Source organism: Melanerpes formicivorus, unplaced genomic scaffold, assembly GCF_026170545.1.
Source record: "Melanerpes formicivorus ecotype bairdi unplaced genomic scaffold, bMelFor1.0.p_v2 SCAF_82, whole genome shotgun sequence".
NCBI lineage: Eukaryota > Metazoa > Chordata > Aves > Piciformes > Picidae > Melanerpes > Melanerpes formicivorus.
Window position 1 is genome coordinate 2,016,914 of NW_027142434.1, and position 22,114 is coordinate 2,039,027.

At 64.5% G+C, this 22,114-nt stretch overlaps 1 protein-coding gene across 1 annotated transcript in view; it reads left to right on the forward strand.

Moving 5' to 3' along the window:
• The window catches only part of LOC137454604 (liprin-alpha-4-like), a 63,655-nt gene that overhangs the window by 17,663 nt on the left and 23,878 nt on the right, over positions 1 to 22,114 (forward strand). The window contains 1 exon segment of the mRNA XM_068164711.1: positions 19,086 to 20,013. Within this exon segment, the coding sequence (XP_068020812.1) occupies positions 19,590 to 20,013 (424 nt within the window). The 5' untranslated portion in view covers positions 19,086 to 19,589.

Here is a 22,114-nt window from a genome sequence, read left to right on the forward strand (position 1 = left end):
CAGGCACAGAGCTGGAGCTCATCCCCAGGCACAGAGCAGGAGCTCATCCCCAAGCACAGGGCTGGAGCTCATCCCCAAGCACAGAGCTGGAGCTCATCCCCAGGCACAGAGCTGGAGCTCATCCCCAAGCACAGGGCTGGAGCTCATCCCCAAGCACAGGGCTGGAGCTCATCCCCAAGCACAGGGCTGGAGCTCATCCCCAAGCACAGAGCTGGAGCTCATCCCCAGGGCACAGGGCTGGAGCTCATCCCCAGGCACAGGGCTGGAGCTCATCCCCAGGGCACAGAGCTGGAGCTCATCCCCAAGCACAGAGCTGGAGCTCATCCCCAGGCACAGAGCTGGAGCTCATCCCCAGGCACAGGGCTGGAGCTCATCCCCAAGCACAGGGCTGGAGCTCATCCCCAGGGCACAGGGCTGGAGCTCATCCCCAAGCACAGAGCTGGAGCTCATCCCCGAGCACAGGGCTGGAGCTCATCCCCAGGCACAGAGCTGGAGCTTATCCCCAGGCACAGGGCTGGAGCTCATCCCCAAGCACAGGGCTGGAGCTCATCCCCAGGGCACAGAGCTGGAGCTCATCCCCAAGCACAGAGCTGGAGCTCATCCCCGAGCACAGAGCTGGAGCTCATCCCCAAGCACAGGGCTGGAGCTCATCCCCAAGCACAGAGCTGGAGCTCATCCCCAGGCACAGAGCTGGAGCTCATCCCCAGGCACAGGGCTGGAGCTCATCCCCAGGCACAGGGCTGGAGCTCATCCCCAAGCACAGAGCTGGAGCTCATCCCCAGGGCACAGGGCTGGAGCTCATCCCCAAGCACAGAGCTGGAGCTCATCCCCAAGCACAGAGCTGGAGCTCATCCCCAGGGCACAGAGCTGGAGCTCATCCCCCGAGAAGGGCAACAAAGCTGGGGAGGGGTCTGGGGCACAGCCCTGGGAGGAGAGGCTGAGGGAGCTGGGGTTGCTTAGCCTGCAGAAGAGGAGGCTCAGGGGAGACCTTCTTGCTCTCTGCAACTCCCTGCAGGGAGGTTGGAGCCAGGTGGGGGTTGGGCTCTTCTCCCAGGCAGCCAGCAGCAGAACAAGAGGACACAGTCTCAAGCTGTGCCAGGGGAGGTTTAGGCTGGAGGGGAGGAGGAAGTTCTCCACAGAGAGAGTGTTTGGTCATTGGGATGTGCTGCCTGGGGAGGTGGTGGAGTCCCCATCCCTGTTGGTGCTTGAATAGAGGCACTGGAGCCATGGTTTGGTTGTCAGGAGGTGTTGGTGATCTGTTGGAGCTGATGATCTCTGAGGTCTTTTCCAGCCTGGCTGATTCTGTGGCTCTGTGATTCTGTGAATGCTTTCCCTGAAGCTGCTCAAGGCCTGAAGTCCTTCAGCAGGGCCCAGAGAGTGTTTCAAAACCCTACCTCCTGGCTTGGGGATCACGGGATCCCAGCATGGGAGGGTTGGAAGGGACCTCTGGAGGTCATGCAGCCCAAGCCCCCTGCCAGAGCAGGAGCAGCCAGGGCAGGGCACACAGAGCACATCCAGGAGGGGCTGGGAAGTCTCCACCCCAGGAGACTCCACAGCCTCTGTGGGCAGCCTGCTGCAGGCTCCAGCAGCCTCACACCAAGGAAGTTTGTGCTCCTGGATGTGAGCTGTGCTGTGCTCTGCCTTGGTCTCTTCATGGCTGCTGGCTCCAGGCTAAACTTGATCCTTCTGAGCTCCCCTGCTGGGGCAGGTCTGTGCCAGGGTGGTGCTGCTGCTCTGCCAGCTCCTGGCATGGGTGGCAGCAGGGTGAAAGCCAGCAGCAGGCTTCCCTTCCAGCCAGCTGCAGGCCTGGAACCTCTGCCCTTGGAGAGACTACAGCTGGAGCTCTGTGCCCAGTTCTGGAGCCTCTCTTCCAGGGGGGCTTGGATGTGGCCCTTGGAGCCAGGGTTGAGCTGCCAGGAGCTGTTGGGGGGCAGCTTGGCCTCCATGAGCTCTGAGGCCTCTTCCACCCTCCTTGATTCCATGGTTCTAAGAGCAGCCTTGGTGCCTCCAAGGGCAAGGTGCTGCCCTCTGGAGCTGGGTGTCTGCTTCCTCAGGCAGCTGTGAGCCATGGAGGGAGGCAGGAGCAGGGCCTGGCACTGCTCCCTGCTCTGCAGCTGGATGCTTCCAGCTTCCTCTTTCCAGGAAGGGCTTTTGGTTGTCCTTGGTTGCTCTCTCCCTGGCTGGTGGGGAGCTGGGCTCTGGGCATGAGGAGATGCCAGCTGTAGCAGCCACTGGGGAAGCTGCTCCTTGGAGGCCCTGGCTGCAGTAATTAAATCATTATCTGGAGGGAAGGAGAGAAGAGATAAGCAAAAGGGCTCTAATTAAAGCCCCAAGCCAGGCTGAGTTCAGGCTGTGGGCCAGGGCACAGCCTGCTCTGCTGGGGGTGGCTGGGGGTGGAGTTGCTCTTCAGAGCATCAGTCCCACCAGAAAGCCAGCTGCTGCTCCTCAGGGCACCAAGGCTGCCCCACAAACCACCTGCTCTGCCCTGCCCCACGCTCCTCAGCCCAGGCACAGCCAGGGGCTGGCTTCCAGCAGGGCACAGCAGATGCTGAGCCCCAGCCTGGCCACTCCTTGGGCCTCAGGAACTGGATTCACACAGAGTCACCAAGGCTGGAAGAGACCTCAGAGCTCATCAAGCCCAAGCTGTCCCCACAGACCTCATGGCTAAACCATAGCTCCAAGTGCCACATCCAATCCCCTCTGGAACACCTCCAGGGATGGGGACTCCACCACCTCCCTGGGCAGCACATCCCAAGGGCCAACAACTCTCTCTAGGAAGAACTTTCTCCTCCCCTCCAGCCTGAGCCTCCCCTGGCACAGCTTGAGACTGTGTCCTCTTGTTCTGGTGCTGGGTGCCTGGGAGAAGAGCCCAACCCCCACCTGGCTCCAACCTCCCTGCAGGGAGTTGGAGAGAGCAGGAAGGACATCTCTGGAAGATTTGGTCCTTACCTCCTCTCAGCCCTGTCCAGGTTCCAGGCATGAGCTGATGTTCTTGAGACCCAGGAGCGGGGGGGGGGGGGTTGTGTCCTTGGGTCCTGTGTCCAGCTCTGGGCTCCTCAGGTCAGGAAAGAGGTTGAGCTGCTGGAAGGTGTCCAGAGAAGGGCAACAAAGCTGGGGAGGGGTCTGGGGCACAGCCCTGGGAGGAGAGGCTGAGGGAGCTGGGGTTGCTTAGCCTGGAGAAGAGGAGGCTCAGGGGAGACCTTCTTGCTCTCTGCAACTCCCTGCAGGGAGGTTGGAGCCAGGTGGGGGTTGGGCTCTGCTCCCAGGCCCCCAGGGACAGGAGGAGAGGAATCACAGAACTGTCAGGGCTGGAAGGGACCTCAAGGATCATCCAGTTCCAACCCCTCCAGTGAGCTGGTGGCATCAGCCCTGGGCTGGGCCAGCCCTGGGCCAGTGTGGTGGGGCTGGGCACTGCTGGCTCTGCCACCTGAAAGAACTAAGCTGTAGGATGCCCAGGGTCCAGGATGCTGCTGTTGGAGCTGTGCCCTGCTGGCTCTGCCACCTGCATGAACTGGGGGCTGTAGGTTGCCCAGGGTCCAGGATGGTGCTGGTGGAGCTGTGCCCTGCTGGAGCTGTGCCCTGCTGGCTCTGCCACCTGCAGGAACTGAGCTGTAGGATTCCCAGTGTCCAGGATGGTGCTGGTGGAGCTGTGCCCTGCTGGAGCTGCTCCCTGCAGGAGCTGGGCAGTGGTGGAGCTGTGCCCTGCTGGCTCTACCACCTGCAGGAACTGAGCTGTAGGATGCCCAGGGTCCAGGATGGTGCTGGTGGAGCTGTGCCCTGCTGGAGCTGGGCAGTGGTGGAGCTGGGCAGTGGTGGAGCTGGGCAGTGGTGGAGCTGTGCCCTGCTGGCTCTGCCACCTGCAGGAACTGAGCTGTAGGTTGCTCAGGGTCCAGGATGGTGCTGGTGGAGCTGTGCCCTGCTGGAGCTGGGCAGTGGTGGAGCTGTGCCCTGCTGGCTCTGCCACCTGCAGGAACTGAGCTGTAGGTTGCTCAGGGTCCAGGATGGTGCTGCTGGAGCTGTGCCCTGCTGGAGCTGGGCAGTGGTGGAACTGGGCAGTGGTGGAGCTGTGCCCTGCTGCAGCTGTGCCCTGCTGGAGCTGGGCAGTGGTGGAGCTGTGCCCTGCTGGCTCTGGCACCTGCAGGAGCTGGGGGCTGTAGGATGCCAGGGCCCAGCTTCATGTTGTGAGGAAGCCAGAGGTGTGAGGCTGCCTTGCAGAGGTGGTCACTAAACCTTCTGGAAAGCTCTCAGCTGCTGTGCTTGGGCTGTGAGCAGCCTGGGGCTTTGCCCAGGGCACCCTGGGTGCTGCTGGCAAGGATGGAGATGTGGAGCTGGGGGTGTGGGGTGGAGATGTGGGAGGAAGGTGTGGGATGGAGGTGTGGGGTGGAGGTGTGGGAGGGAGGTGTGGGATGGAGCTGAGGCCTCTCTGGGCAGAGCTTAGGCAGCAGCAGCCAGAGCTGCAGTGTCTGTGCCTTGCCCCTGGCTGCCTGTTTAATGTCACTGTCCTCAGCTGTCCCCACGTGGCTGCCTCTGCCCTGCCAGCTCCTCTCACTCTCCTGAGCTAGGGGCTGAGGCACCAGGAGCTGACACTGCTGGGCCCTGGCAGTGAGGGCAGCAGCAGCAGGGGAGTTCCAGCCTGGGCTGGGGGTGGGCAGGGGTCAACCTGCATCTTGTCTCTCAGAATCCCTGAGCCACAGCATGGGGAGGGCCTGAAGGGAGCTCTGGAGCTCACCCAGCCCAGCCCCTGCCCCAGCAGGGCTCCCCCAGCAGAGCTCAGCCAGCCCAGCCCAACCCCTGCCCCAGCAGGGCTCCCCCAGCAGAGCTCACCCACTCCAACCCCTGCCCCAGCAGAGCTCCCCCAGCAGAGCTCAGCCACTCCAGCCCCTGCCCCAGCAGGGCTCCCCCAGCAGAGCTCAGCCACTCCAACCCCTGCCCCAGCAGGGCTCCCCCAGCAGAGCTCAGCCACTCCAACCCCTGCCCCAGCAGGGCTCCCCCAGCAGAGCTCACCCACTCCAACCCCTGCCCCAGCAGAGCTCCCCCAGCAGAGCTCAGCCACTCCAGCCCCTGCCCCAGCAGGGCTCCCCCAGCAGAGCTCAGCCACTCCAACCCCTGCCCCAGCAGAGCTCCCCCAGCAGAGCTCAGCCACTCCAACCCCTGCCCCAGCAGGGTTCCCCCAGCAGAGCTCAGCCACTCCAGCCCCTGCCCCAGCAGGGCTCCCCCAGCAGAGCTCAGCCACTCCAGCCCCTGCCCCAGCAGGGCTCCCCCAGCAGAGCTCAGCCACTCCAACCCCTGCCCCAGCAGGGCTCCCCCAGCAGCTTGCCCAGGGGCACAGTGCCCAGGGGGGGTTGGAAGCTCTCCCCCCCAGGAGACTCCACAACCTCTCTGGGCAGCCTGCTCCAGGCTCCAGCAGCCTCACCCCAAACAACTTTCTCCTCCTGCTCAGGGGTCCCAGTGTGTCCCTGGTGCCCCCTGCCCTCTTCCTGGGCACCACTGCCTCTGCTTGCTCCTTACTGGGACCAGTTTTGGTGCTCCTCTGCCATCTTCATCCTCCCCTTCCAAACTCCCTGGGGGGGGGAACAGCCAAGATCAGAGAATCTCATGGGTGGGATCTCAGAGCTGAGGTCTCTCAGCTCCATGAAGGATCCCAGGGTTGAAGCCCTGCCTGGATGAAAGCTGCTCTTCCTCTCAAGCATCCTCATGCCAAGGATGACCACAGCCTTCCCTGGCCAAGGCTTGCTCCTGTGGCATCTTGGTGGAAGACTTGCAAGAGGTTGTCCAGGGAACTGGTGGAGGCTCCACCCCTGGAGGCATCCAAGGTCAGACTTGATGTGGCCCTGGGCGACCTGCTCTAGGTGGAGCTGTCCCTGCTGCCTGCAGGGGGGTTGGACAAGATGACCTTGGAGGGTCAGTTCCAACCCAACCCAACCCAATCCAATTCAACCCAACCCAACCCAACCCAACCCAACCCAACCCAACCCAAACCAACCCAATCCAATCCAACCCAAACCAATCCAATCCAACCCAACCCAACCCAATCCAACCCAACCCACCCCAACCTAATCCAATCCAACCCAACCCATTCCAACCCAACCCATTCCAACCCACCCCAACCCAATCCAATCCAGCCGACCCCAACCCAATCCAACCCAATCCAACCCAACCCAACCCAACCCAATCCAACCCAACCCAATCCAACCCAATCCAACCCAATCCAATCCAACTCAACCCAACCCAATCCAACCCAACCCAATCCAATCCAATCCAATCCAACCCAACCCAACCCAACCCAACCCAATCCAACCCAATCCAACCCACCCCTCCCAAACCCAATCCAACCCAATCCAGTCCAACCCAACCCAACCCAACCCAATCCAACCCAACACAACCCAATCCAATCCAACCCAATCCAATCCAATCCAACCCAACCCAATCCAATCCAACCCAACCCAATCCAATCCAACCCAACCCAATCCAACCCAATCCAACCCAACCCAATCCAACCCAACCCAACCCAATCCAACCCAACCCAATCCAACCCAACCCAACCCAATCCAACCCAACCCAATCCAATCCAACCCAACCCAATCCAATCCAACCCAACCCAACCCAACCCAACCCAACCCAATCCAACCCAACACAACCCAATCCAATCCAACCCAATCCAATCCAATCCAACCCAACCCAATCCAATCCAACCCAACCCAATCCAATCCAACCCAACCCAATCCAACCCAATCCAACCCAACCCAATCCAACCCAACCCAACCCAATCCAACCCAACCCAATCCAATCCAACCCAACCCAATCCAATCCAACCCAACCCAACCCAACCCAATCCAACCCAACCCAACTCAACCCAACCCAATCCAATCCTACCCAACCCAACCCAATCCAACCCACCCCAACCCAACCCAATCCAACCCAATCCAACCCAACCCAACCCAATCCAATCCAACCCAACCCAATCCAACCCAACTCAACCCAACCCAACCCAACACAACACAACCCAATCCAACCCAACCCATTCCAACCCAGCCCATTCCAACCCACCCAACCCAATCCAGGGTGCTGTGAGGTACCCCCCAGATCCCACACTGCAAGCCCAGTTTGGCTCTCCTCTGACTCTCCAGTTGACCTCCCTGGGCTGCTCTCCAGCACCACTCCAGGTCTGTGCTGCAGTGAAGGGTGGGAGCAAAACCCCTCAGAGCTGCTGGAGCAGGGCAGGGAGCTGGGTACTGCTCTGGGCCTTTGGAAGCTCCCTGAGCCTCCCACTGCTGAGCAGGGACTTGGCCAAGCCTGGCAGTGGGGCAGGGGCAGCTGAGCAGCAGCTGTGTGGAGGGCTCAGGGCTGCTGAGGCTCAGGGCATGGAGGCAGTGCTCAGTGTGCAGAGGATGGTCCTGGCTGTGGAAGAAACAGAACTGGGTTGGTTGGAAGAGACCTTTCAGATCATGCAGGCCAGGGCTTAACCCAGCACTGCCAGGGGACCACCAACCCATGGCCCTCAGCACCACCAACCCACAGCCCTCAGCTCCACACCTTTGAAACCCCTCCAGGGATGGAGACCCCACCACTGCCCTGGGCAGCCTGGGCCAGGCCTTGGCAACCCTTTGGAGGAAGCAATTGTTCCTCATGGCCAAGCTGAACCTCCCCTGGGGCAGTTTGAGGCCATTTCATCTTGTCCTGTCCCTTGTTCCCTTGGAGCAGAGCCCAACCCCCCCTGGCTGCAGCCTCCTCTCAGGGAGCTGCAGAGAGCAATGAGGTCTCCCTCAGCCTCCTCTTCCCCAGGCTCAACCCCCCCAGCTCCCTCAGCTGCTCCTCCCCAGACCCTTCCCCAGCTCTGTTGCCCTTCCCTGGCCCTGCTCCAGCCTCTCAATCTCCTTCCTGCAGTGAGGAGCCCAGAGCTGAGCCCAGCACTCAAGCTGTGGCCTCCCCACTGCCCAGCCCAGGGGCACCATCCCTGCCCTGCTCCTGCTGCCCACCCCACTGCTGCTCCAGGCCAGGCTGCTGCTGCCCTCCTTGTCCCCCTGGGCACCCCCTGGCTGCTCTCCAGCTGCTCTCAACCACCACCCCCAGGGCTTTTCCTGCTGGGCAGTTTCCAACCCCTCTGCCCCCAGCCTGGAGCCCTCCTGGGGTTGTTGTGACCCAAGGGCACCTCCTGGTTGTTCACAGCCCTCCTATGTCACAGCTGGCAGCTCTGTGGCTCTTTGGGGGTCAGGTCCCAGGCACTGAGCCCTCCACATTCCTGACAGCATCCATCCAGCATCAGCTGCTCCAGCCTCTCAATGTCCTTCCTGGGGTGAGGAGCCCAGAGCTGAACCCAGCACTCAAGCTGTGGCCTCCCCAGGGGCACCAGCCCTGCCCTGCTCCTGCTGCCCACCCCACTGCTGCTTCAGGCCAGGCTGCTGCTGCCCTCCTTGCCCCCTGGGCACCCCCTGGCTGCTCTCCAGCCAGTGCTGATCAACCTTCCCAGCTCCTTTCCTGCTGGGCACTTTGCAGCCCCTCTGCCCCCAGCCTGGAGCCTTCCTGGGGTTGCTGTGAGCCAAGTGCAGGACTCAGCCCTTGGCTTTGATGATCCTCACCCCACTGGCTCCAGTGAGCTGGGGATGGAACCCCAGGGTGTTGGTCAGATGAGGGACTTGGGGTGCTCCAGGCCAGCAGCAGCTGCCTTGGGTTGCTGTTTCTGCTGGGGGGTTGCCTGTGGTGCCCTCTGGGCTGGGTGCTCTGGGGGGGGTGGTGGTGCAGAACCAGCTCTGCTTCTTCTGCCAGGGCTTGGGTGCAGGCACGGTGCAGACTCCAGCAGCAGCCCTGGGTGCTGGTGACTCTTCCCTCAGCGCTGCATAAATTAGCAGCAGCTCCTGGGCTGTGACTAAGGCAGGGCAGGAGCTGCTTCGGCAGCAGGGAGGAGGCCCCCAGCCCCGGGGCGTCAGATGAGACAGCTCCTGAGCGGGAGTGTCGGGGGGGTGGGGGGAGGGACCCACGGCAAACCCTGCACTGACATCATGGAAAAGCACCAGAGCCAGCCCAGCAGGCCCAGGGTGGGAGCTGGACCTTGCTAGTGGAGAAACTGAGGCACAAAGCCTCTCTGTCCCAGAGGTGAGAGGGCTGCAGGGAGGGCAGCTCGGAAACAAGCAGAGTGCCTTGGAAGGGAGCTCCAAGCTCAGCCAGCTCCAGCCCCCTGCCATGCCCAGGGACACCTCCCACCAGCACAGCTTGCTCCAGGCCTCATCCAGCCTGGTCCTGAACACCTCCAGGCAGGGCACAGCCACAGCCTCCCTGGGCAGCCTGTGCCAGGCTCTTCCCAGCCTCATTCTCAGCAATCTCTTCCTCCTCTCCACTCTCAGTCTCTCCTCTCCCAGCTCAAAGCCATTGTTCCTCCTCGTGTCCCTCCCAGCCCTTGGCCCAAGTCCCTCCCCAGCTCTCCTGGAGCCCTTCAGCTCCTGCAAGGCTGCTCTGAGGTCTCCCTGGAGCCTTCTCTCCTCCAGGCTGCACAGCCCCAGCTCTCCCAGCCTGGCCCCACAGGGGAGGTTCTGCAGCCTCTGCTCATCTCTGTGGCCTCCTCTGGAGCCTCCCCAGCAGCTGCTGCTCCTTGCTGTGCTGGGCACCAGCAGTGGGCACAGCACAACCTGCAGCTGCAGTGTGTGGCACAGACCCAGCCCTGGGGCAGGGCTGAGCTTGCCCAGGGGCAAACTCCTGTGTGGGGCAGGCTCCAGGGCTGCTGCTGCCTGGGGCTCCTCTCCTCCCTTGCTTGGTGGCCAAGCTGCAGCCCCCTGGTGATCCCTGGGGACCTCTCTGAGCCCCCAGAGGGCAGAACTCCAGGCTGGGTTCCCATGGAGCTGGGAGTTCTTGGTGCTGCACTTTGGCCACAGCAACCCCAGGCAGAGCTGCAGGCTGGGGGCAGAGTGGCTGAGAGCTGCCAAAGAGAGAGGGAGCTGGGGGTGCTGATTGACAGCTGCCTGAACATGAGCCAGCAGTGTGCCCAGGGGGCCAAGAAGGCCAAGGGCATCCTGGCCTGCAGCAGGAAGAGTGTGGCCAGCAGGAGCAGGGAAGTCCTTGTGCCCCTGGACTCTGCACTGGTTAGGCCACACCTGGAGTCCTGTGTCCAGCTCTGGGCTCCTCAGGTCAGGAAGGAGATTGAGAGACTTGAAGGTGTCCAGAGAAGGGCAACAAAGCTGGGGAGGGGTCTGGAGCACAGCCCTGGGAGGAGAGGCTGAGGGAGCTGGGGTTGCTTAGCCTGCAGAAGAGGAGGCTCAGGAGAGACCTTCTTGCTCTCTGCAACTCCCTGAAGGGAGGTTGGAGCCAGGAGGGGGTTGGGCTCTGCTCCCAGGCACTCAGCACCAGAACAAGAGGACACAGTCTCTGGCTGTGCCAGGGGAGGTTAAGGCTGGAGGGGAGGAGAAAGTTCTTCCCAGAGAGAGTTGTTGGCCCTTGGGATGTGCTGCCCAGGGAGGTGGTGGAGTCCCCATCCCTGGAGGTGTTCCAGAGGGGATTGGATGTGGCACTTGGAGCCATGGTCTGGTCATGAGGTCTGTGGTGACAGCTTGGACTTGATGAGCTCTGAGGTCTCTTCCAGCCTTGGTGATCCTGTGAGGCTGTGATACAGGAGACCAAGTGGAAGGTGCCAGCCCCTGGGAGGGATGCTCATCACCTCCCCCACCCCACTTTGCACCCTGTGTCTGGGCTGGAGGAGCCTGCAGAGCCTCAGCCTCGCTGCCTGGCAGGGTTCTGTGGTCCCCAGGGGTGGCTGTGGCCCTGGGGAGGGGCAGGAGGCTCTCTGAACCTCCCCACTGGGGTTGGTGTGGGCTGGATCCCCTCCCACTGGGGGCTATAAATATCAGCGGAGTGCTAACTCTGCCTTCTCCCTGCCAAGAAGCAGCCAGGGAGGGACAGTTGGCACCTCCTGGTTTCCTCCTCAGGCTGGGATGGAGAAAGGCAAAGGCTGAGGATGGGAAACACTGCCTGGATTTGGAGCCTGCCTGGGGGACAGAGGCAGGGAGGTGAAGACTTCCAACCCCCTGCCATGGGCAGGGACACCTCCCACCAGCACAGGCTGCTCAGAGCCTCATCCAGCCTGATCCTGAACACCTCCAGGCAGGGCACAGCCACAGCCTCCCTGGGCAACCTCTCCCCACCCTCACTGCAAGGAATTTCTTCCTCCTCTCAGTCTCTCCTCTCCCAGCTCAAAGCCATTGTTCCTCGTCCTGTCCCTCCCAGCCCTTGGCCCAAGTCCCTCCCCAGCTCTCCTGGAGCCCTTCAGCTCCTGCAAGGCTGCTCTGAGCTCTCCCTGGAGCCTTCTTTCCTCCAGGCTGCACAGCCCCAACCCTCCCAGCCTGCCCCCTGCTCTCTTCCTAATCTCCTCACCTCCCAACCTCCTCTTCCCTCCTGCTGGATCCCATTGGTTGTGCCCTGGGGGTCCCTCTCAGGAGGGTCTTGGGCCAGCCATATGCTGCAGCCTGCTTGTGTGAGGAGCTGGGGGGCTGCCAGGTGCATGGTTGGGTCTGAGGGCACTGGGGAGAGAGGATGTGCTCCCCTGGGTCTCTCCTGTGGAGGTGCTGAGTGCTGGCATTTGGCTCCCTGCTGCAGTCCCTGCACCATGACTCTTGTTGCCCCTCCTGCTTCATTGGCCTCAGGCATCTCCTTCCCCTGACAAAAGGAATCCTCAGCCTGACCTGGCTGAGGTCTCCCTGCAGCCTTCTCCTCTCCAGGCTGCACAGCCCCAGCTCTCCCAGCCTGGCCCCACAGGGGAGGTTCTGCAGCCTCTGCTCATCTCTGTGGCCTCCTCTGGAGCCTCTCCAGCAGCTCCAGGTCCTCCTTGTGCTGGGCCCCCCAGAGCTGGAGGCAGTGCTGCAGGTGGGGGCTGAGCAGAGCAGAGCAGAGGGGCAGAATCCCCTCCCTGTGCTGTGCTCTCCCTGCCCTGGCTGCAGCTCAGCTCTCAGCTGGCTCTGGGCTGCCAGGGACCACTGCTGGCTCCTGGGGAGTTTGTCACCACCTGGCACCCCCAAGGCCTTCTCCTCCTGGCTGCTCTCAGCCATCCTCTGCCCAGCCTGGGTTTGTGCTTGCAAAGCCCTTTGTCCTTGTGCTCTGGGGGCTCCTGCTGCACTCCAGCACCACTCAGAGCGCTGCAGATCCTGGAGGTGCTGCCCAAAGGCATCACTGCTGTGCCCTGCAGGGAGAGGAAGCTCTGCACTGAGCCCTGGGGAGCTGCTGGGGGAGGGGCTCCAGGGGCTTCCCAGCAGAGGAGGCTTCACTTCAGAGGCTGCTGGCTGAGCTCAGGGATTTCTGAGGCCTTTGCCAGCTGAGACAATTCTGTGACTCTGTTCTGGAGAGGAGGAGGCTGAGGGTTGGGCTCAGGGCAGGGCTGGTGCCCCTGGGCTGGGCACTGGGGAGGCCACAGCTTGAGTGCTGGGTTCAGCTCTGGGCTCCTCACTGCAGGAAGGAGATTGAGAGGCTGGAGCAGGGCCAGGGAAGGGCAACAGAGCTGGGGAAGGGTCTGGGGAAGAGGGCTGGGGAGGAGCAGCAGCTGAGGGAGCCTCCTCTCAGGGAGCTGCAGAGAGCAATGAGGTCTCCCTCAGCCTCCTCTGCTCCAGGCTCAGCCCCCCCAGCTCCCTCAGCTGCTCCTCCCCAGCCCTCTTCCCCAGACCCTTCCCCAGCTCTGTTGCCCTTCCCTGGCCCTGCCCCAGCCCCTGCAGAGTGTCTGAGCATTCTGGGGTGGATGGAGGGCTCTGGCAGCTCAGTGCTGAGCTCTTGGAGCTGCCACAGGAGCAGGGCACTGAGATGTTGCACTGCTGCTTGCTCCCCTGCATGGTGCTGCTGCCCAGGGCCCCCTGGGGAGCTGAGGGTGCTGAGCCTGGAGCAGAGGAGGCTGAGGGAGACCTCATTGCTCTCTGCAGCTCCCTGAGAGGAGGCTGCAGCCAGGGGGGGTTGGGCTCTGCTCCCCAGGCTCAGGGGGCAGAAGGAGAGGAACTGGCCTGAAATTGTGCCAGGGGAGGCTGAGGTTGGAGAGGAGGCCAAATGTCTTTGCTGGAGGAGTGGTCAGGGCCTGGCAGAGGCTGCCCAGGGAGGTGGTGGAGTCCCCATGGCTGGAGGGGTTGCAGCAAGCTGTGGCCATGGCAGCTGGGGCCAGGGGTTGGTGGCCATGGGGTGGTTGGGTTGGGGTTGGCCTGGGGGATCTCAGAGGCCTTTGCCATCCCAAACCATTCCCTGTTTCCAGGCTTGCTCTTTCCTCAGGGCTCCATCCCCCCCCCAGCAGAGCTCTCTGCTCTCAGGGCTGTGCCTCTGCAGACCCTGCAGTGTCTGCTCTGAGCCTTGCTGCCCAAGCTGCCACCTGGTCCCCAGCCAGGATTCCCTCACTTCCCTCTTGCTCCCTGGGTGTCCTGGCCTGGGGCTGGCCCTGGCCTGGGGCTGGCCCTGGCAGCGGATGGGCACCATCTGTGCCATGCCCTGCTGCCAGCAGGCCTGGGGGAGCCAAGGTGCAAGCACCAGCTCCACCTGGGCCCCCTGGGGACCTGGATCCTGCTTGGCCTGCCCCTGGCACTGGAGGTCTGCAGAGGCCACAGTGCAGCCCAGGGGCAGGGGCTGGGGGGAGCTGCTGGGCCAGGGCTGGGGCTGCTGACTGCTCCCTCCTGGCAGTGCAGCATCCCCTGCAGCCCCACAGGCAGGAAGGCAGCAGGGGGAAGGGAGCAGCCAAGGACCTGCCCCAACCCCCTGCAGCCAGCAAGGCCATGGGGAGCTGGAGCAGGCTCAGGGCCACAGCAAGTCTGACCTGAAACAGCTCAGCCACATCCCTGGGAACCTGTGCCAGGCTCTCCCCAGCCTCACTCTCAGCAATCTCTTCCTCCTCTCCACTCTCAGTCTCTCCTCTCCCAGCTCAAAGCCATTGTTCCTCCTCCTGTCCCTCCCAGCCCTTGGCCCAAGTCCCTCCCCAGCTCTCCTGGAGCCCTTCAGCTCCTGCAAGGCTGCTCTGAGGTCTCCCTGCAGCCTTCTCTCCTGCAGGCTGCACAGCCCCAGCTCTGCTCTTGGAGGCTGAGTCTGGGTGGGAGATGCTCCGTGTTGGAGGTGCCAGCCATGGGTCTGTGCCTTCCATCTCCACCCTGCTCTCCTTGCCCCATCCCCACAGGAGTTTGCCACCCTGACCCAGGATCTCCACTCTCAGTCTCCCCTCTCCCAGCTCAAAGCCATTGTTCCTCCTCCTGTCCCTCCCAGCCCTTGGCCCAAGTCCCTCCCCAGCTCTCCTGGAGCCCTTCAGCTCCTGCAAGGCTGCTCTGAGGTCTCCCTGGAGCCTTCTCCTCTCCAGGCTGCACAGCCCCAGCTCTCCCAGCCTGGCCCCACAGGAGCAGGGGCAGGGGCAGAGCAGGGCAGGGCAGGGCAGGAAAGTGTCGGGGCAGGGCAGGGGCAGGGACAGGGGAGGGCAGAGCAGGAGCAGGGGCAGGGCAGGGGCTGGGCAGGGGCAGGGGAGGGGCAGGGCAGGGGCAGGGCAGGGGCAGGGCAGGGGCAGGGGAGGGCAGGGGCAGGGGCAGGGACAGGGGAGGGCAGGGCAGGGCAGGGGCAGGGGAGGGCAGGGGCAGGGGCAGGGGAGGGGCAGGGGCAGGGGCAGGGCAGGGACAGGGGCAGGGCAGGGCAGGGCAGGATGCTGGCACCGCTGAGGATCCATCCTCAGGCTGCTGAGCTGCAGGCAGGGGCCTGGCCTGGGCTCTGCTGGCCTCTGCTGATCTTTTGAGGGCAGGTTGGGCAGCTGGGGAGGATTTGCCGGGAGCAGAGGGGATCAAAGGGATGCTTTGATGGGCTGGGCCCAGCTGCCGGCTGCCTGCCGGGGTGCAGGGAGCAGCCTCGGTGCCTGTCTGGGTGCAGGGAGCAGCCTCGGTGCCTGTCCGGGGTGCAGGGAGCAGCTTCGGTGCCTGTCTGGGTGCAGGGAACAGCCTCGGTGCCTGTCTGGGTGCAGGGAGCAGCCTCGGTGCCTGTCTGGGTGCAGGGAGCAGCTTCGGTGCCTGTCTGGGTGCAGGGAACAGCCTCGGTGCCTGTCTGGGTGCAGGGAGCAGCCTCGGTGCCTGTCTGGGTGCAGGGAGCAGCCTCGGTGCCAGCTGCCTGCCGGGTTGAGCATCCCGGACAGGGCTTTTGCCTTCCTCTTGGCAGGGCTGGGATGAAAGGGAACTAAGCCCCAGAACGCCCAGGAGCTGCCCCTGCCTCGGGGTGCACAGAGCAGCAGCCTGGGGAGCAGGGGGTGAGCTGCTCACCCTGCTGGGAAAGGGACAGCTGGGGGGAGCCCCATGGAGAATTGGGGTGAGCCCAGAGGGACAGGCAGGGTGATGCCAGAGGGGCAGGCAGGGTGATGCCAGAGGGACAGGCAGGGTGATGCCAGGGGGGCAGGCAGGGTGATGCCAGGGGGACAGGCAGGGTGATGCCAGGGGGGCAGGCAGGGTGATGCCAGAGGGACAGGCAGGGTGATGCCAGGGGGGCAGGCAGGGTGATGCCAGGGGGGCAGGCAGGGTGATGCCAGAGGGACAGGCAGGGTGATGCCAGAGGGACAGGCAGGGTGATGCCAGGGGAGACAGGCAGGGTGATGCCAGAGGGACAGGCAGGGTGATGCCAGAGGGACAGGCAGGGTGATGCCAGGGGGGCAGGCAGGGTGATGCCAGAGGGACAGGCAGGGTGATGCCAGAGGGACAGGCAGGGTGATGCCAGGGGGACAGGCAGGGTGATGCCAGAGGGGCAGGCAGGATGATGCCAGGGGGACAGGCAGGGTGATGCCAGAGGGACAGGCAGGGTGATGCCAGGGGAGACAGGCAGGGTGATGCCAGAGGGACAGGCAGGGTGATGCCAGGGGGACAGGCAGGATGATGCCAGAGGGGCAGGCAGGGTGATGCCAGGGGGGCAGGCAGGGTGATGCCAGAGGGACAGGCAGGGTGATGCCAGGGGGGCAGGCAGGGTGATGCCAGAGGGACAGGCAGGGTGATGCCAGGGGGACAGGCAGGGTGATGCCAGGGGGGCAGGCAGGGTGATGGCTGGGGGGCAGGCAGGGTGATGCCAGAGGGACAGGCAGGGTGATGCCAGGGGGGCAGGCAGGGTGATGCCAGAGGGGGCAGGGGTCAGCCACCCACCTGTGGCACAGCCTCGTCCCCTGTGCCCAGCACCCTGGAGCCAGCTGTCAGCAGGAGCTGCTGGGTGCCCAGGGGGGAGCTGCTGCTCTTCCACAGCCTCTCTATTTTTAGAGGGGGTTTTGTGTCTCACTTCCCACCAGCTGCTGAGCCAAAGTCAGCCCAAGAGCAGAGCTGTGCTTGCCTGGCCCCAGCAGCCTGTGCCTGGCCATGCACAGAGCCAGCTCCTCACTCAGGCTGCCCTGGATGGGGCAGGAGAGTCCTGATGCTGCCCCCAGCTGCTCCTGCCCCCAGCTCCTCCTGCCCCCAGCTGCTCCTGCCCCCAGCTACTGCTGCCCCCAGCTGCTGCTGCCCCCAGCTGCTCCTGCCCCCAGCTACTGCTGCCCCCCAGCTGCTGCTGCCCCCAGCTGCTCCTGCCCCCAGCTACTGCTGCCCCCAGCTGCTGCTGCCCCCAGCTGCTCCTGCCCCCAGCTACTGCTGCCCCCAGTTGCTCCTGCCCCCAGCTGCTCCTACCCCCAGCTCCTCCTGCCCCCAGCTGCTCCTGCCCCCAGCTCCTCCTGCCCCCAGCTGCTCCTGCCCCCAGCTCCTCCTGCCCCCAGCTGCTGCTGCCCCCAGCTGCTCCTACACCCAGCTCCTCCTGCCCCCAGCTGCTCCTACCCCCAGCTACTGCTGCCCCCAGCTGCTCCTGCCCCCAGCTCCTCCTGCCCCCAGCTGCTCCTGCCCCCAGCTGCTGCTGCCCCCAGCTCCTCCTGCCCCCAGCTGCTCCTGCCCCCAGCTGCTGCTGTCCCCAGCTGCTCCTGCCCCCAGCTGCTCCTGCCCCCAGCTGCTGTTGCCCCCAGCTGCTCCTGCCCCCAGCTGCTGTTGCCCCCAGCTGCTGCTGTCCCCAGCTGCTGTTGCCCCCAGCTGCTCCTGCCCCCAGCTGCTGTTGCCCCCCAGCTGCTGCTGTCCCCAGCTGCTGCTGCCCCCAGCTGCTGCTGTCCCCAGCTGCTGTTGCCCCCAGCTGCTCCTTCCCCCAGCTCCTCCTGCCCCCAGCTGCTGCTGTCCCCAGCGGCTCCTGCCCCCAGCTGCTGCTGTCCCCAGCTGCTCCTGCCCCCAGCTGCTCCTGCCCCCAGCTGCTGTTGCCCCCAGCTGCTCCTGCCCCCAGCTGCTGTTGCCCCCAGCTGCTCCTGCCCCCAGCTGCTGTTGCCCCCAGCTGCTGCTGTCCCCAGCTGCTGTTGCCCCCAGCTGCTCCTTCCCCCAGCTCCTCCTGCCCCCAGCTGCTGCTGTCCCCAGCGGCTCCTGCCCCCAGCTGCTCCTGCCCCCAGCTACTGCTGCCCCCCAGCTGCTGCTGCCCCCAGCTGCTGCTGCCCCCAGCTGCTCCTGCCCCCATCTGCTGCTGCCCCCAGCTGCTCCTGCCCCCAGCTGCTGTGCCAAGGCAAAGGCCAGGAGGGGCTGATCTGGGCCAGCACTGCCTGTGGCACCTCCTGTCCATGGCCCTGTGTTGGTTGAGAGAGAGGTGAGGTGAGGGCACCGAGACCTAACCTCCAGCATCACAGCCTGGGGAAAAGGAGCTGAGGTTATCAGCTGGCAGCAGCTGGAGAGCAGCCAGGGGGTGCCCAGGGGGGCAAGGAGGGCAGCAGCAGCCTGGCCTGGAGCAGCAGTGGGGTGGGCAGCAGGAGCAGGGCAGGGATGGTGCCCCTGGGCTGGGCACTGGGGAGGCCACAGCTTGAGTGCTGGGTTCAGCCCTGGGCTCCTCACTGCAGGAAGGAGATTGAGAGGCTGGAGCAGGGCCAGGGAAGGGCAACAGAGCTGGGGAAGGGGCTGGGGAGGAGCAGCTGAGGGAGCTGGGGGGGGTTGAGCCTGGAGCAGAGGAGGCTGAGGGAGACCTCATTGCTCTCTGCAGCTCCCTGAGAGGAGGTTGGGACAGGGAACAAAGGACAGCAGGAGAGGAAACAGCCTCAGAACCTGCCCCAGGGCAGGTTCAGGTTGGGCTTTAGGAGCAGTTTCTTCTCCAGAAGGGTTGTCAAGGCCTGGCCTAGGCTGGGCCAGCTTGTCTAGCCTGGGCTTTGCCAACCTGATCCTCTGAGCCTGGAGGTCCCTTCCAGCCTGGGCTTCCATGGCTCCATGACTGATTCCTGCCCCCCTCCACCCTCTCAAGGCCTGGGGCTGGCTGGGGGGCAGTGCTTGGGCAGTAATGTGGGGGTCCTGCTGCCTCCACCTCTGGTGGTGGTTGGAGCAGGGGAGGATGTGGCAGGGAGCAGCTGTCCCCAGGCTCAGGGGACAGAAGGAGAGGAACTGGCCTGAAATTGTGCCAGGGGAGGCTGAGGTTGGAGAGGAGGCCAAATGTCTTTGCTGGAGGAGTGGTCAGGGCCTGGCAGAGGCTGCCCAGGGAGGTGGTGGAGTCCCCATGGCTGGAGGGGTTGCAGCAAGCTGTGGCCATGGCAGCTGGGGCCAGGGTTTGGTGGCCATGGGGGGGTTGGGGTTGGCCTGGGGGATCTCAGAGGTCTTTGCCAAGCCAAATGATGATTCTGTGTTGGCTGCAGGGTGCCCAAAGACCTGCAGATCCCTGCCTCCACCTCAGGTGGTGTTTGGAGCAGGGGAGGATGTGGCAGGGAGCAGCTGTCCCCTGCTGGTGCCAGAGGGAGAGGCTGCTGCCCTGCTCATCCAGCTCATGCCAGGGCTGGAGCAGGCTCAGCTCTGGGGCTGGCACAGGGAGAGCCTCTGCAGCTGGAGCACACTTGGAGCCTGGGGCCCAGGGGCTCCCTGGGGGGTGGGCTCCTGGCCCAGGATGTGTGAGTGGCCAAGACCCCTGCAGGGGTTTGGGTGCTGGAGATGCTGGGTGCAGGGTGGTGAGCAGATGGGTGCAGGGTGGTGCCACCTGGCACTGCCCTTCCCTGGTGGTGCTGAGCCCCCTGGCTGCAGCCCTCCGGGGTCTGATGGAAGGGGAAGGGTGCTGGGAGGTGCCTTGGGCTTTGGGGGGGAGCAGCAGGAGGGATCTGATCTCTGTGCCCTCTCCTGCAGGTCACCACTCCGTGTCTGAAGCCCTGTGATGCCAGGCGGAGGGATGTGCCCACGGCAGCAGTGACCTTCTCCCGCGGCCCCAGCCTGCTCCCCAGCATGCCCAGGCAGCCCCAGGACCCTGCTTGTGCCGCTGCCAGCTTGGGCTCTGCGCTGGGACGAGACCTCAAGGAGCTGCTTTGCCCCCCTCTGAGCTCCCCGGGGGCTCGCTGAGGCTGCATCCCCTCCGCAGGCAGCAGGGAGGTGCCGCAAGGGACGGAGAAGAGCAGAGTTCGACCCCCGCGGGCCTGGGCGGTGCCAGGAAGGCTCCTCCGCCCCCGGCGGGGCGATGCCAGCTTCTGCTTAGCCCTCCGGCGGCAGGCATGGGGGCTCCCCCTCGCCCCCCCCGCCCCGCCGCCCCCTCCCTCGCCGGCCGCCTTGCCCCGCGGGAGCCCTTAGCGATGTGAGCAGGCAGCCCCCGGGCTCGACGGCACCCGGCCAGCACCGCCCCCCCCACCCCGGGCAGCCATGATGTGCGAGGTGATGCCAACCATCAGCGAGGGGGACCCGCTGGGGCCCCCCCAGGGCTCCGAGGCCGACGCCGACTTCGAGCAGCTGATGGTGAACATGCTGGACGAGAGGGACAAGCTGCTGGACAGCCTGCGGGAGACGCGGGAGAGCCTGGCGGCCACCCAGGGCCGGCTGCAGGAGACCCTGCGGGAGAGAGATCAGCTCCAGAGGCAGCTCAGCTCCGCCCTGCCGCAGGTGGGCACCGCCCCGGCCCCCACCCACCCACCGCCCGGCCCCGGGCTGCGCGGGGAGGCGCCTGGCACCGGCGGCAGGCGCCTGGCACCGGCGGGAGGCCCGCAGCAAGGCTGGCCCCGGGCTGGCGCTGGAGGAGCTGCCAGCTGTGTGGCAGTGGAGGAGCTGCCACACTGCTGCCAGATGTGTGGCAAAGAGCAGCTGCCAGCTGTGTGGCACTGAAGGAGTTGCCAGATGTGTGGCAGTGGAGGAGCTGCCAGATGTGTGGCAAAGAGCAGCTGCCAGATGTGTGGCAGTGAATGAGCTGCCAGCTGTGTGGCAGTGAGGAGCTGCCAGATGTGTGGCAGTGAATGAGCTGCCAGATGTGTGGCAAAGAGCAGCTGCCAGCTGTGTGGCAGTGGAGGAGCTGCCAGCTGTGTGGCAGTGGAGGAGCTGCCAGCTGTGTGGCAAAGAGCAGCTGCCAGATGTGTGGCAGTGAATGAGCTGCCAGCTGTGTGGCAGTGGAGGTGCTGCCAGCTGTGTGACAGGGAGGAGCTGCCAGATGTGTGGCAGTGAATGAGCTGCCAGATGTGTGGTAATGAGGAGCTGCCAGATGTGTGGCAAAGAGCAGCTGCCAGCTGTGTGGCACTGAAGGAGCTGCCAGATGTGTGGCACTGGAGGAGCTGGCAGATGTGTGGCAGGGAGGAGCTGCCAGCTGTGTGACAGGGAGGAGCTGCCAGATGTGTGACAGTGGAGGAGCTGCCAGATGTGTGACAGGGAGGAGCTGCCAGCTGTGTGGCAGTGAGGAACTGCCAGATGTGTGGCACTGGAGGAGCTGCCAGATGTGTGGCAAAGAGCAGCTGCCAGATGTGTGGCAGTGGAGGAGCTGCCAGCTGTGTGCCAGCTCAGGGCACAGGTAAGGTCCTGCCAGGCTGAGACACAGGCACTTCAGCCTCATCCCCTTCTGCTCTGTGCCCAGCTCAGCTCCATGCCCTTGTTCCCTCTGCCCAGCTCAGCTCTCTGCCCTTCTGCTCTGTGCCCAGCTCAGCTCCATGCCCTTCTGCCCTGTGCCCAGCTCAGCTCCATGCCCTTGTTCCCTGTGCCCAGCTCAGCTCTCTGCCCTTCTGCTCTGTGCCCACTCAGCTCTCTGCCCTTCTGCTCTGTGCCCAGCTCAGCTCCATGCCCTTGTTCTCTGTGCCCAGCTCAGCTCCATGCCCTTGTTCCCTGGCCCAGCTCAGCTCTCTGCCCTTCTGCTCTGTGCCCAGCTCAGCTCCATCCCCTTCTGCTCTGTGCCCAGCTCAGCTCCCTGCCCTTCTGCTCTGTGCCCAGCTCAGCTCCATCCCCTTCTGCTCTGTGCCCAGCTCAGCTCCATGCCCTTGTTCTCTGTGCCCAGCTCAGCTCCATGCCCTTGTTCCCTGTGCCCAGCTCAGCTCCCTGCCTTTCCCCTGTGTCCCCTGGTGCTGAGTGCTGTGTGGGCACCGTGGGGCTGTGATCCTCTCTGTTGCAGAGGGCAATGGATGTGAGAAGTGGCAAAGCCTTCCCCTAGGGAGCCCCCCCAGGGGGGACAATGAGAGCAGTGCTGAGGGGCAGCCCCCCTGGGGGCAGCACCTGGGCAGCAGATGGCACATTCTGGGCAGTGCCTCTGGGTTGCTGCCTCCAGCCAGCTCTAGGGGTGCTGGGAAGCCCTCAGCGTGGTGAGCCCAGGCTGGCACCCCCAGAGTGCCCAGGTGGGGACATGAACCAGGGTGCAGGAGGGCAGCCCCCCAGCCCTGCCCCTTCCCTCAGCAGGAGGCCTCCCTTCCAGCAGCCCCCAGTGCCCAGAGGGTGCTGAGGCTTTGTCTGGAGCTGGGTCCTGAGGGGGAAGCTGGAGGCAGAGCTGGGGGCAGGATGGGGGCACTGGGATGTGGCAGTGGGCAGGGAGGCTGCCCCAGGCTGCTGCTCAGGTCCCAGGAGGTCCAGGAGCTGCTGTGGCTCCAGGGGAGGTCGTGGTGCTGCCTGCCCCGGGCTCCAATCCTGCAGCACTCACCTGAGCTGCTCCTGAGGCCTGGCCCCGAGCCTGGGAGATGCTCAGCTCAGAGGGGCAGGGGGGTGGCTCCCTGCTGAAGGGCTGGGCAGGGGGTGGCTCCCTGCTGCAGGGCTGGGCAGGGGGCATCCCAGCTGCCCACCCCCCCGAGGCATCAGGCAGTGTCCCAGGGCCCAGGGCTGGGGGGAGGGGGGGGGAGGGATCTGGGGAGCTGCTGCACTCCCCCTGGGGGGGGTGGTGTGGGGAGGAGGCCAGCAGGCAGGGGGGGCAGGAGCCTGCAGCACTGTTG